Source organism: Abramis brama, assembly GCF_963993115.1.
Source record: "Abramis brama genome assembly, chromosome: 22".
NCBI lineage: Eukaryota > Metazoa > Chordata > Actinopteri > Cypriniformes > Leuciscidae > Abramis > Abramis brama.
Window position 1 is genome coordinate 20,937,631 of NC_139984.1, and position 14,196 is coordinate 20,951,826.

General features: G+C 37.7%; 1 protein-coding gene across 1 annotated transcript in view; it reads right to left on the reverse strand.

Moving 5' to 3' along the window:
* Positions 1-880: 880 nt before the first annotated feature.
* The window catches only part of dip2ba (disco-interacting protein 2 homolog Ba), a 49,641-nt gene continuing 36,325 nt past the window's right edge, over positions 881-14,196 (reverse strand). Inside the window, exons 12-38 of the mRNA XM_084099792.1 lie at positions 14,071-14,180; positions 13,881-13,983; positions 12,942-13,006; positions 12,735-12,828; positions 12,490-12,609; positions 12,285-12,399; positions 12,059-12,198; positions 11,458-11,594; positions 11,280-11,360; positions 10,813-10,940; positions 10,606-10,720; positions 10,184-10,385; positions 9,717-9,829; positions 8,670-8,750; positions 8,460-8,583; positions 7,534-7,655; positions 7,130-7,241; positions 6,934-7,043; positions 6,687-6,817; positions 6,368-6,536; positions 5,483-5,653; positions 5,339-5,400; positions 5,199-5,256; positions 4,662-4,736; positions 4,340-4,514; positions 2,826-2,949; positions 881-2,691 (exon numbers count right to left, since the gene is read on the reverse strand). Coding sequence (XP_083955918.1) covers positions 2,439-2,691; positions 2,826-2,949; positions 4,340-4,514; positions 4,662-4,736; positions 5,199-5,256; positions 5,339-5,400; positions 5,483-5,653; positions 6,368-6,536; positions 6,687-6,817; positions 6,934-7,043; positions 7,130-7,241; positions 7,534-7,655; positions 8,460-8,583; positions 8,670-8,750; positions 9,717-9,829; positions 10,184-10,385; positions 10,606-10,720; positions 10,813-10,940; positions 11,280-11,360; positions 11,458-11,594; positions 12,059-12,198; positions 12,285-12,399; positions 12,490-12,609; positions 12,735-12,828; positions 12,942-13,006; positions 13,881-13,983; positions 14,071-14,180 — 3,290 coding nt within the window. The 3' untranslated portion in view covers positions 881-2,438. The remainder of the gene's footprint in view (positions 2,692-2,825; positions 2,950-4,339; positions 4,515-4,661; positions 4,737-5,198; positions 5,257-5,338; positions 5,401-5,482; positions 5,654-6,367; positions 6,537-6,686; positions 6,818-6,933; positions 7,044-7,129; positions 7,242-7,533; positions 7,656-8,459; positions 8,584-8,669; positions 8,751-9,716; positions 9,830-10,183; positions 10,386-10,605; positions 10,721-10,812; positions 10,941-11,279; positions 11,361-11,457; positions 11,595-12,058; positions 12,199-12,284; positions 12,400-12,489; positions 12,610-12,734; positions 12,829-12,941; positions 13,007-13,880; positions 13,984-14,070; positions 14,181-14,196) is intronic.

The following is a 14,196-nucleotide window of genomic DNA, read 5'->3' on the forward strand; positions in this document are numbered from 1 at the left end:
AATCAAGCTGGATATCTCACACTATTCTGTGTGCATAGTCATGTTACTGAGTTAGGTAGTGTATTTATGTTTATTTAGTTTCAAGTTCTGAGTGTCATACATTATATGTTAATTTCCTCTTATATACTTATAAATGTATTTAATTTCAAGTTCTGAATTTCACCTATTGATATGTATCTTGTGTTCATATTATATATATATTATTTTGTATATAAGATTACTTAAACTTGTGTACATGTGTGATGATTAAGAATCAGAGGATATTTGTGACCTCTGGTGGACAAATCTGAATTTAGCCTGTAACTTGCAGTAGGTTTTATGTTATGATTCCTGATAAGCTGTAATGGATTGGTTTTTCAGTTGTCATAAATAATAGTGGATTATTCCTAAAAGTATGTGTCAATTATTTGAGGTCATTAATATAATTTCTGTCCCTGCATTTATACCTAAGCATAATGTTAATCAAATAAAGGTATAAATGCAGGACAGTACAAAACCTAAAAACAGCTCAAATTAATTTAAATAAATTTGTATTGATGTGCAGTACAGTTTTGCTGTTAAATATAAATGGATTAGTTTGCCTTTTCCTCACAGAATTGGTTGAGAGCACTAAATCTTTTAACACGGTCTACACCAGACACACGTGACGAAGCAGATAGAACCCATTATAATCAGTGATACCGTCTACACCGGATGTGGTGCAACCCGACAAATTTCCCACAGTAAACTGATGGCCCAGTCTATTTCTGATGTACTTAAAAGCGCTCGCTCTACTCTCACTGTCTCGTCCAGTGTAGAAACGGTGTGAGGCTCATTCAACAGTTCCTTATTTGCACAATGCTCACCTGAAATTACTGTAGTAAAGACAGTAAAAGATTCATTGATGACAACAATAAATTTAATTAACATAAAACTTTATAAATTTTGCACCAACAAACAATATTTTGACAATTAAGAAATGAGAATTAAAAATACAAAAAGAAAAAAAAAAATGTTATGAGAATGTGTGCATTGTTAAAGAGCTGCACAGAATTTCACATGTAAACAATCTGCAGGAAGAAAGAAAATTGATATCTAAGGCCATTTTGAAATAGACATGTTAGGTGCTAATACATTTTACTGTAATTTTATTAGGATAGAAAAGATCTCTCTTTGCTCACATTATCTTTTTTCCCCATATGTTGGAAAGCCTTGGTTAAAACACTCTTACTTTCTACCACACTCTCTCTCACACACACACATTCAACATTGAAGGGTTGTTCACACTGACAGATTTGCAGCAACATCATGGCCCAGCACTCGGCGACCTTAGTGTCAGTGTGAACAGGGCTTACGAGAAACAGAATGACAAAACAGATATTAAACGTGAAAATTATCTATTTTGTGATCGTTGTAATTTGTAAAATATTTGTATTGTTTTTGCATTGTGTTCTTGAGCAAATTATGCTGAAAATTGCCATCAAGTATGAAATATCAGTCAAGTTTTTGTAGGACCGGATAATAAGGTCCATTTGTTTATACAGTAACACCAGTGAGACACTACAATATATAGACTCCACACAAACACCTTCCATCTATTCATCGTTCCAGTCCCTTTACACACAACAATCGAAATGAAGACAGAAACATACATTTAGGCATAGAACGGTCTTCATCTTGAAACGTTTCTGTCACCTTCAATATACACGTTTAATGCATATAGATGTCAAGTTACAAATGTATTCTGTTAAAATTGCTGTGCTTTCAGTGAGGACAATTCCACAAATTCCTCCTCACCAGACTTCACTATTGATGTGCATTATAGTGGGCAATGTCAGTAAAATAAAAAACTATATGCAACAATAAAATGTGGTGCATTTATTTTAAAACCATTAAAATGACTAGCAGTTTCGATTAAAAGAAGATATGTTTGTTTTGCTGGTGATACTGTTGATCCATAAAACTAAGTTAGCACTTCCAGAATGAAAACTGAAGGACTCTCCTCTGAGCACTAGCTCAGGAGAGGAGATAAAGTGCGCAGAAAAGCTTCATGTAAGTCCCTCAGGTCTCACTGCAAGAGCACAAGCGCTGCTCTATGGAAGAGGCATATCGGAAGTGGCACCAAAAGTTAGACATCAAAGTCAATGCAACTTGTGAAAATGTGGTTTCACCTGTTTTAAAGGGCAGAAATGTGTTCTAAAAGAAGAGCACCACCCTCCCGGATGTCCAGGGAGGGTTGGATGGCTTAAGCCGGGTGACCGCCATTGGTCGAACAGGCCACAATCACATTAAGAGAACATAAAAATATGTACAAGGCTCAGCGCAGAGGCAGAAAGAGGCCTAGCCAGCTTTTTCCTCCGTGTCCAGCTGCGTGCTAATGGCACAGAGGAACAGCTGTGTTGTGAGTGGATCTTTGGGTGCCACACGTTGAGCTTTAAGCACTTTAGTCCACTTTAGGCTCACATGTTGTACGCCACATAGATGGGATCCAGCTGGTCGGCCAGGAAGGAGTCGCGCAGGTGCATGCGTTGCTTTTCGCCCCTTGAGTTGATAGGTATGACGCCGGGGTCCACGATGACCACTACACCAACGATGAGGTGATGCTCTTTCAGCACAACATTAGTGACCAGGGGAACCAGGTCGAGAGCTTCCTGCTCAGAACCACTGAGCTCCACCACGACCACCAGAAGATTGGTCCACGTAAAGACGGCACTGTACGATGAAGCATACAATCCAATCAGAGACAGGGACTATCATTTATAGTAACTACAATAAAACTCATTTAGTGCAGTAATTAGAGACTGATACACGCAGACAGGAAGCGTAAATGATCTCGAGGTTCTCACCTCTCAGCGATGCTGCGGTGCGCCCGAGACACAGAAGTCTCAATGTCAATGGGATGATAACGCAAACCTCGCAACTCCAGTGTTTCATCAAGTGAACCTACCACAAACAGAGCATCGTGGCGATCTGGTGGATGATAAACCACAAGAAAAAGGTGTGAGACAGTGGACCAGCACTATATCATAGAATTTCTGAGAATGCATGTATATTTTTATGCCTTGCAATTTAAAAAAAAATTTTTTGTGACATTTGGTTATGAATTTAGCTTCTTGGAATATCCAGTGTAATTATAAGTGGAAAAACTTTCTTATATTTACAGTGTATGTGTGAAAATTGTAAACTACTGTTCTACAAAGTTTAGTGTCAGTAAGACATTTTTAAAAGAAGTCTCTTATGCCTACCAATGCTGCATTTATTTGTTCAAAAATACAGTAAAAACGGTAATATTGTAAAATATTACAATTTAAAACTGTTCTATTTTAATATATTTAAAAATGTAATTTAATTAATTTCAGTGATTAGATGCTGAATTTTCAGCATTATTACTCCAGTCTTCAGTGTCACATGATCCTTCAGAATTCATTTTAATATGCTGATTTGTTGCTCAAGAAGCATTTCTTATTATTATCAATGTTGAAAACAGTTGTGCTGCTTAATATTTTTGCAGATTCTTTGATGAAAAAGAACAATGGAAGCTTGTTTCTGCCACAGAATAAAACATTTTAAAATATAATTGCGACTTTATCTCACAATTGCGAGTTTACATCTCGCAATTCTGACTTTATTGCAAGATATTAAGTCTGAATTGAGTGATATGAAGTCACAATTGCGTGTAATAAAGTCAGAATTGCGAGAAATAAACTTGCAATTTCTGACTTTTTCTCTCACAATTCTGACTTTATAACATGCAAATGCGAATTTATATCTCGCAATTCTGACATCTTTTCTCAGAATTGTGAGATGTAAACTCGCAATTGCGAGTTATAAAGTCCAATTCTAAAGAAAAAAAGACTTTTTTTCTCAGAATTGCAAGTTTACATCTCATAATTCTGACTTAAAACGTAATTGCAACTTTATATCATGCAATTGACTATATATCTCCCAATTGCGCATTATAAAGTCAGAATTAAGAGATATAAACATGCAATTCTGAGAAAAGTAAGAATTGCGTGTTTATTTCTTGCAATTGCGAGTTTATATCTCACAATTCTGACTTTATAACACACAATTGCGACTTTATATCACGCGATTCTGACTTTATATCATGCAATTCTTTAAGATAAAAAGTCATAATTGTGAGATAAAAAGTTGCAATTACCTATTATATTTTTTTATTCTGTGCCAGAAACAAGCTTCAATAAAGAACAGCATTTATTTGAAATAGAAATCTTTCGTGACAATGTAAAAGTGTTTACTGTCAATTTTGACACTTTTGAATGTAATGCATCCTTGCTGAGTAAAAGTATTAATTTCTTTCAAATTTCTGACACCAAACTTTTAAATTGCTATTACGGACCTCCACTGGCATCCAGTAGCTCTGTCCTCCTGACAAATCCCAGATATCCGGTTCTGGCCCAAAGCGTTTCGGTCTCTCCAAAGCTCAGCCGTGTGTTGAAATGGTCGGCCTGCAGGCTCTCCTCACCATAGATGGTATAGTAACCACTGGCATTGTGAGGACTGTTCACCCAGATCTAGAAAAAAAGGCAAGAAAGTGATGAAGATGACAGCTGTCACACAGAGCATGATAAGAATATGGAGAAATTTCCTATATAGAGAAATGTACATCACTGAAACAAGTTGTATTTGTGCGTTTACTCCAATTAAATATGTTTGGTCACCTCGCCTAGATGACAGTCTCCTAATGGTCCTCTTGTCTCTGGGTTCACAATGATTACTCTCACTCCAGGAAGCATCTGAGGTAAGGCAAAGAAAACAATACGGGATGACTGATATGTCTGATATAATTGTATATATATATATAATTTTTTCACTTTAATATATATATATTATTTACTTTTCATCAACTCATGAACACCCTGAAGTTTGGGATCCTTCATGTTGTTGATAAAACTGGAATATATTTTCATTCTTTCTAATTTTATATATTATATTTTCTATTTTTTATATATATAGAATATATTTTCTGATATGAATATGATACAATCCAATCCAATCTATGTGATAAACGAGTTAAAAGTAATCTAAAATTAATCAAAAAATAGAATACATTCCTTAAAATGTGTAAAATAACAGATTCAAATACTAACCACAATTTTCGTCATGTAATTTGTAATCAGTAACAGACTATAATTAGCAAGTAATCTACCCAGAACTGAAGATAAATTAGGACAGAACTAGAACTAGGATGGACTTACAGTCCCAGACTCCATCAGTGGCAGACTCTGAGGAGCTCCTCTCTCCACCAGTCTCACTCTATGACAGAGAAAGAAGGACAACGTCACAATATAAGCATGTACAGACTGTCTTCAAGTCATCACTGCCATCTCACACATACCTGTCATGACGGAGGGACTTCATGTCTACATAGACAGTGGTCGGGTCTGGACCAGCAGTGCCCTGATGGAAGGAGACAGAAATCTAAATAAGGCTTTGCTTTTGTGTCATGACACAGTTGATGCAATATATTTATTGGCCCAACCTGTAGACAGATTGCCAAGTTGACTCTGGCGCCGAAAGCGGTGCTCACTGCGCGTGGAGACAGGCCCAGGTCTTTGAAGAGCTTGGAGAATGACTGCGTGAGAGCCAAACGAGGCCTCTCTTCGGCTATGACGACACAGCTCCTTACACATGATAGGTTCACGCCGCGCGCCTGCACATACATCTCTCATCAGCTTTTATAGACACGTCCACACTTTATTTACCTTTACCATCCCTGTCTGTTGTCCTCAGTATTACAGGATTATTAACCCAAAATTTTTAATTCTATCATTTACTCACCCTCGTGTCATTCCGAACCCTTATGATTTCTTTTTCTTTCTTTCTTTCTTTCTTTCTTTCTTTCTTTCTTTTTCTTTCTTTCTTTCTTTTTTTTCAACTTGCTGATTGTTCTATTCCATATGAATGATTTGTGTTTAAATCAAGAACTGGATCATTCCTTTTTGTAAGTGAATCATTCAGGCTGGTTTTGTGAGCTAGGTCGATCTTGTCGAACTTATTATCGGTATCAGAAGACTTGGAATATTTTTTCATAATTTTGGAGCTGAAAAGAATGGCCAGTATATTCTTAAAAATACTCCTTTTGTGTTGCACTGTAGTCATACAGGTTCAGAATGACACGAGCATGTGACGCATACAGTTTCACAATATTGCGGTTTTTACTGTTACGCCTGAGTGACGCAAAATCCCCAGAGGGCGAGAGACAGTGGAAACAACGGAGGGAGAGAAACACACGCACCGAAATACAGCCTCAGGCGTAACAATACTGCATTTATTTGAACAAAAATACATTCTTGGTAAGCATTAGAGAAGAAAAAAAACATACCAAACTTTTGAACGGTAGTGAATCTGTATCCTGCTGACTCACCTTTAGAGTTTCAGTCTGTGTGCCAAGGCCCTTGGTGCAGAGCTCCATGACCGAGTATGAACAGAAGGTGTCTCTGATCTTATACTGACTGAGCGTGCTCAGCCACAGGGGCAGAGACGTCTCCAGCTCCGAGGGAGGGATCAGGATTGACTGGTGACCTGAATAAACACTACACAAAAAGATACAAGTTACAATGGGTATTCTATAAATTGTCCTAACCAGGTGCAGACACCGCTTAACCTCAGATTAACATGGAATAGATGTGATTTATTGCGTTACGTCTGGTTAAGTCAAAATCACAATACACTGTGTGTACTACCTTGACAGACACCACAGCACGAAGCCCAGGCCACAGTAGGGGTCCATGCAGATGGCAATTTGTCTGGAGGAGTACAGCTCACATTGCAGTTTGAGGGATCGACATAAAGCATTGACCGCTGCGTGAGATATCTGAAAGAAACACATAAACAAGCTGTTTAGGACCTGACCAGACAAAATTAAGAGAAAGATACTACACACTTGTTCTTGCCAAAAAAAAAAAAAAGAGGAAAAGAGACGAGTCTTGCCTTAACTCCGGTCAGCATGCCTGTGGTGGACACACTGAAGTCCAGGTAGGCCAACATTTCTGCAGTGGGCGGTTTATAGATTTGTGAAGGCCGTTTTCTGGGAAGATCATCTGAACACACAAGAGCAGTCAAGTCAGGGATACCGATCTTTCATCAGTAAGCATAAAAGCCATTGGAATATTTTTAATTTCTGTACCCGTGTCTATGATATTCGGCCACGTCTTCACGTTCACGCTGGCTGCCGCTTCTTTAGACCGCAAAGTCTTCATCAGGGTCTGAGTCGTGAGGATGCATGCTGCTTTGCTCACCTGATACAGACGACATTTCACAGATTTATATGCCATGCTCTAACAGATGTGGTCAACGTCAGTCCTGGAGAGCCAAAGTCCTGCAGAGTTTTGCTCCAACCCTAATCAAACGCACCTGAACAAGCTAATCAAGGTCTTAAGGGTTACTTGAAAAGCTACAGGAAGTTTTTATTTTATTTTATCAGAGTTGGAGCAAAACTCTGCAGGACTGTGGCACTACATGACTGACGCGGACTACCCCTGCTCTAATAAAATCATAAATGGATGGCATGTGCAAAATAAACAGACTCACATCAATGATCATTCGGACTGTGGGGAGAGTGGCACCAAGATTCTGTGGGTGAGGAGGCCTGACGGTGACTGGAACACAGCCGGCATACAGACATCCATAAAAGGAGGCTATAAGATCTATGCCTGCAGGAAAGAAGAAAACATCTTTCTTGATAATATGTCATGTGGTATTTCATGCTGTTATTTCTGGGTCTTTAAAGGGACAGTTGATAACCAAACAGTTTCAGTTCCCATTGACTTCCATTGTATTTTTTTCATCCATACAATGGAAAATTGAAAATGTTTAGTTACTAACATTCTTCAAAATATATTTTGTGTTCAGCTGAGGAAAGGCAGTCGTAGAGGTTTGGAACGACATGAGGATGAGTTAATGATGACAGAATCTTCATTTTTGGGTGGACTATCCTTTTAAGGTGCTCGGAAATGCATGTCAACTTCAGTGACCGCTGGATTAAAACAATAGATTTTCTATGTGGCCAACAGGCACTGAAGTTACCATATATTTGAATCATCTTTTGTAAAAAAAGAAAAGAAAAAACAATTGAAAAATGCAAAATAACTGCATAGTATGTTCATATAAAAGATTCTGCCGAAGTTCTACTAATAATTTTAATTAAAAACAAAATCTGTGCATTAATGCGTTCATTCTAGCTGTATATTAACTGAGGTGAGGTCACATCTACTGTTGTTCTGTGAATTTTTGTTTTCATTAGGAATCTATTTGATCTAGAATTTTGTGTGAGGGCTAAAGATTTCCCTTGCAAGTTGGTCATGCGGATTCACTGTATTTGAAACTCACTTCAGTGTGAGCAGCCAATAGACAATGGACTGTTTTTTTGTTTTTTTTGCCTGCAAAAATTTCACAGACATTTCCTAATGTGACAGCACTTTAACATGTTCTTTGAAAGCTGTGATGGATGTCATTACCGGGAGGATAAAGCAGTACTACGTTGTCTCCAGTGTTAATTCCTCCTCTTTCCAGCAAAGCTGCAGTGATCTTCTCTGCTTTTTTGTGCAGTTGAGAACATGTGGCTGAGCTCACTGCTACACCCTGCAGGCCAGAGCAAAAAATAAGTCAGAACGGGCTGATGGTTTGACTACATAATCAGTTTGATGGGGGTTGTATATGCGTGTCACCTTTGCATTCAGCAGCATATAGAGAACATGATCAGGATCAGTCTGTGCTCTCCACTGCAGGGCTTCAGACAGGAACTGATGCTACAGAACAGAAGAGGACAGGTCAACTTATCCATATAAACCACAATAAGATCAAGAGTAATCTTAGTCTTTAACATAACAGGAAGACACAAATCAGCTCATAGCATTTCAGCAAACAGCAATATTAAGCCAGCAAATAAAACAGGTGTAAGGTTTATAATATCAGGGGTAGGTGATAGTTCACATAGTGTGTCTGTCTTTAAACACACACAGCAGGACTCATGCAGGCAGCAGCAATAATGACCACACCATGCAGTAAAAGTGTGCCTACAGTTTCTGAAATGTAATGTTTATGTAATCTGAATTAAAGCCACATTTGTAGGACATAAAACACATTTTGAGATGCAAAAGTAGCAATTACAATGAATTAAGTCACAATTCTGCGATATTAAGTCAATTTAGTCTATTCTGACAAAAGGGTCCATTTTGCTTCCATTTTGAAGTAAAAACTAAATTCATACTTTATAAACTTTTTTTTATGGTCCCTGTAAGGCCCTGAGGTGGCTGTTGTTGTTGGTAGCAATGGGGATTTAAAGCTCAGCACACACAAATAGCAGAGCGTTGCTGGCATTCAGCCTTACCATGTTAGTGGGCCACACACAGAGCTACAGCCCCCCACACGAGAGAGAAAGACAGACCAGAGCACAAGCTTAGAGGAGACGAGAAAAAACTCTTCATCTCCACTTCTCCTTAAACTATTTATGCTGAGTTAGAGTTAATGATATTATCATTTAAACCAGATATCAAGGTGCAATCCTGTGGTGTTTTCAAGTACCTAGAAACTGGAGGCTTAATGTTGCAAAATACTTATAATATTGTGTATTATAATACACTTAAAGATTGTATTACTCTATTATAGACTACTATAAGAGATAAGAGGCATTACTGAAATCTTCATGTCCTGGGATATCATGCAGGGATATCAATAGAGTTTACTAGGCAGTAGTCTAGTAATCTTTGGCTAACCTTTCTGGATTGTTCTTGGTCATCAATGAGCCTAAGATCTCTCCCACTAGCCTGTGCGATCCTTTTTCCTGCAACCAGGTTGCCCACCATGATGGAGGCCGGACCAACTCCCACTTCAAGACAAGACAAGTTTATTTTTAGCAAATTTCACACATAATAGCAATTTAAAGTATTTTGCAGATTCATAAGAACAGGTGTGAGAAATATGAAAACATTAAAATAGTAACATAATTATATATATATATATATATATATATATATATATATATAAAACATAAAAATGTTTAACAAAAAACAAATAACAGGTAAAGATAAAGTACATATTAATAAAACAACTAAGGATGTTCCTTTGAACTAATGGCAATTAACTTGATGCTTAAAGTTCATTCCCCTCATCAAATTCAGATAACTGATCACATTTCTGAGAAACGTGACTATTTTTCAGGATTTGATATGTTTTTCAGTACCTGGCTGCTTTTGTCTGGGTTTTGGGAGGTTGGTCACACACGTATGAGGGCACATCAGAATGTTGCAAGGGTGCAGAGAACCCTCCAGGAAGTGCTGCTTGGTCTCGGACACGTGTATACCACCCAGAGGAGTTTTGGGTAACGTGTTTCCAGGCACCAGCGCCAAACAATACAATCCCACCTGGTGGATACTGTCTATTGCCTGTGGAAAAGCATACAGGGACAGGAATTCATGACACCCATTACTGTGAAATAGAGGGTCAAAACCTATAATTGCAACATTGGATATTGTCAATTTGTCATTGTGTTCTGCCTCATTACATTAAGCCTGCTGGCTCAGGTCCATTCATTTCAATGACCTACTTCAGACTAAACTAAATCAGTTTTAAGTGAGGACAACAACTTGGTTGTTTGTGTATTACCTGTAGGACTCTACTCATCCACTGGAAACTGTCCTCTTCATTGGCATCAGGCCTCTGCTCTGCCACGATCACTATTCGCTCATCATAGAACACAGTGACGGAGAACACAGCAATCCTGCATATATACCACACACACTTTCAAAACCACATCACATTTCCACCTGTAATTTGAATGTGTTTTTGTTTTTTCTTTTGCGTCATTCGTACCTCCCTCTGTAGACGGTTTTGACTGGCTCTACCGCCAGTGCTGTGGCCACCAGGTCATCTGCATTGTGTCTGCGACCACTGACTGCAAGCAGACCCTCAATCTTCCCCACCACAAACACCAAACTTCCCTGAGGGCACAGAGAACAGTTCATTCAATAAAAGACAAAATACTGTGCTACAAATCTTAGTAGCTGCAAATACAAATAGGCTTTGTTCCATGCTATATGTACACTACTGTTCAAAGGATTTTAAAATTTCTTGAATTGTTTATTTAATCAAGATTTTTTGATAATTTCAGGATTTTTTTTAATACAGAAAGTTCAAAAGAACAGTATTTATCAAAAAACCCCTCAAATATAGGGCTGTCAACGTTAACGTGTTAAAGTATGCAATGAATTCAAAATCCTTAATGCGTTCAAATCATTTACAAATATATAGAAAAACTAAACTACTACAGTATTACTTACCGGACCCACAAAGCCCAACAGTCCAGTGCGCGTGAAGGGAACATCTCCTATAGGGGTACCACCTGAGTTTACAGGAATCACCTGCAGTCAATAAGGTCAGTGAGAGATGTTTTGAGTAAATGTGTGTATTCTGTGTATTGCTTGCAGAATTATTTCTCTCCATGCACTTTTTCCGTACTTCAAAAGTGTTCTTGGTCACCCCGGGCAGGCCGTAGTACATGGTGCCTCCGGCACGCGAGTTCAACACTATCTCCCCGATCTCATCAGTCTTACAGAGCATGGGCGGCCCATCGGGCTTCACAATACACATCAGAGCTGTGGAGCAGAAAGACAAGACAGAAATGATTTCAAACACAATGTTTTTGAAATGTACTGAAATCTTGAAATATTTAAATCTGTAATTATTAAATGAATTGAAATAAAAACAAAATCCAACATTTAAGACACTTATGTGCCTATACAATCATTTATATTCATAAAATATTATAATATAGATTTTTATTATTATTCTCACTATATTGCATTGATACGGAAACATTTTAAACGATGCGTGGATGTGGTTTGGGTCGGGTTCATAAACATTGTATTTTGTGCATTATTTTTGTTCAGGTTACTAAAAGGATATAAATCAGTTAAAGCAAAAATTAAAGTTTTTGCTGATTTAACACATGCTAAATTAGTTGCTAATATCCAGTAGTTGTTTCCAAGGTAGAAACTGGTTTCAACGATTCACACCACACTCACATAATCTACAGTCAAATGTTCAAATGGAGTCTCACCTCCAGGCATGACATGTCCTACATCTTGCACGGTAAGGGCAGAGTTCTTATCCTCTGTGTTGACCCGAATCACCCCGTGACTGAGTCCTGCCATTGACAGGATGGCCCTGGCAGGGAGTGGAGCGCCTAGAGTACCAGGCCTAAACACAAAGAGTGACTTTAAAGCATATCTATGGCAATTAAGTATAGAAAGATGATGTGCACAGCTCTTAATACATGCAGGTACCTGCGGATGGCTACGGTCATGGCCTCAGGGGAGGAAGCACATGGGCAGATCATCTCAGGTTTCAGACCATGAGACTGAAACACGTTCAGAAAGGCATCACAAGACGACACAGACCCTAAGACAGAAATATGGACCATTTATTGGCACTTAAAGCCACAGAAACACAGAAATACAGCAATCTCTTTCCCCTAGCTTGTTTCCTTACAGGGATTGGCTCCATCAGCTACTATCAGCATGCGCAGGGAAGAAAGAGTGGTGTCCTTCTGATCTCTGTGAGCCATCATTGCCCAGTGCAAATCTCTACATTTCACCAAGGCCATACGAGCTGTGTGTAAACAAACATGAAAGAACTTTAGACACTGTACCACAGAACTGCTGATTCAACATGATTGGCCATTGTCCAGATCACAATAACAAAACTACATGCACAGATGTTGAGGATGCCTTTACCTTTGTGAACATGAACTCTCTGCACCCAGGACAGTGGACAAGCCTTCATGACAGAGTAAGGCACACTTATAGTGTGGATCCTGTTCATGACACTCTGTAAGAATGCACAAACATGCGGAAGTTAAAAAAACAGCAACCATGTAGCAACAAGTCTGTGAAACTGAAAAGAATGCACAGAACAGAAATTTTCAGAGGAATCGCACTCACCGTTAGAACTCCATGCCAAAGGCCTGAGTCTTTCTTGAAATCCAGGACATTAACCAGTGTTTCTCCTAAGAAAGAGCACAGAAAACATTTTTATAATGTCAGAATATTTCTTAATCAAGAACTATATGTTATGGGTGTTATGTTATGAAAAAAATGTGTATTAAAAAATATATTAAGAGTTATTATAATGGTATTGTTGTTGTTATAATTTCAGTGTTGTTATTGTTAACAAACTATTAAAAATTTTTGGCAATTGAAATAAAACTGAAATATAAATTTAGACGGAAACAATTAAATAAAAATTAGAAACGTTGCCTTGGCAACTAACTGAAAAACATAAGTTTAAGTTAAAATTAACTAAAATTACTTCAATTAAACAAATTAAAACAATTAAATAACAAATTAAAACAAAGCTAAATAAAAATATTTTTTTTAAAATAAAACAAATGACAAAAGCAAATAACAAAATTACTAAACCTTAAACAAAAATTAAAAAGAAAAGTGAAAATATAAAAAAGTAAGAAAATTCTAAATGTAAATAAATAATAATACATCATATAATAATACATATACTAGTAAAATGACATCCACCACTAAAAAAATTATACTAAAATAACACTGATGGTAAATATTAAATCATTTTAGACTTAAATTGATAAACTGAGACACGCCAGTAAACAGGCCAAAAAAAATTTTCAACGTTCACAAGGATTTTATAGAGAATCAAATGGGAAAAAATAACATAGAAAGCAAGTCATCTCCAAATTACTATTGAGAAAAATGATCTAATTAGTACAAATCTAATGAAATAATCTAACTAAGCACTGGCTATAAATTAATTAATCTCACTGCTTAATTCTGGGGCTGCTCAGTGCTGTGCTGTTGCAGTAACAGGAATACTTCAATGCATTTGTTCTACAGTAATAGTGTAGCACTCACCTTCACAGTAATTACAGGCCTGTGTTAGAGACTGACAGTGTGTCAGCATGGAGATTTTCGACACAGCCACTCCCATCACCGTACCCTCCTTCGAGGCCTTGTACTGAACACACACATCACGCACATATTACACACACACATCAGAGACTGAAAGGATTCTTACTCACCTACTGTAAACACCCACACTCACCTCTATGTAAGCAGTGTCAGTGTTTGCAGTAGGTATGTGCGGCTGCCAGTCCTTGGAGGGTTTGGTAAGATACTTGGTATCAGTGACCACCCATTTGAGTCGAGGCCATCCTGTAAAAAAACAGGT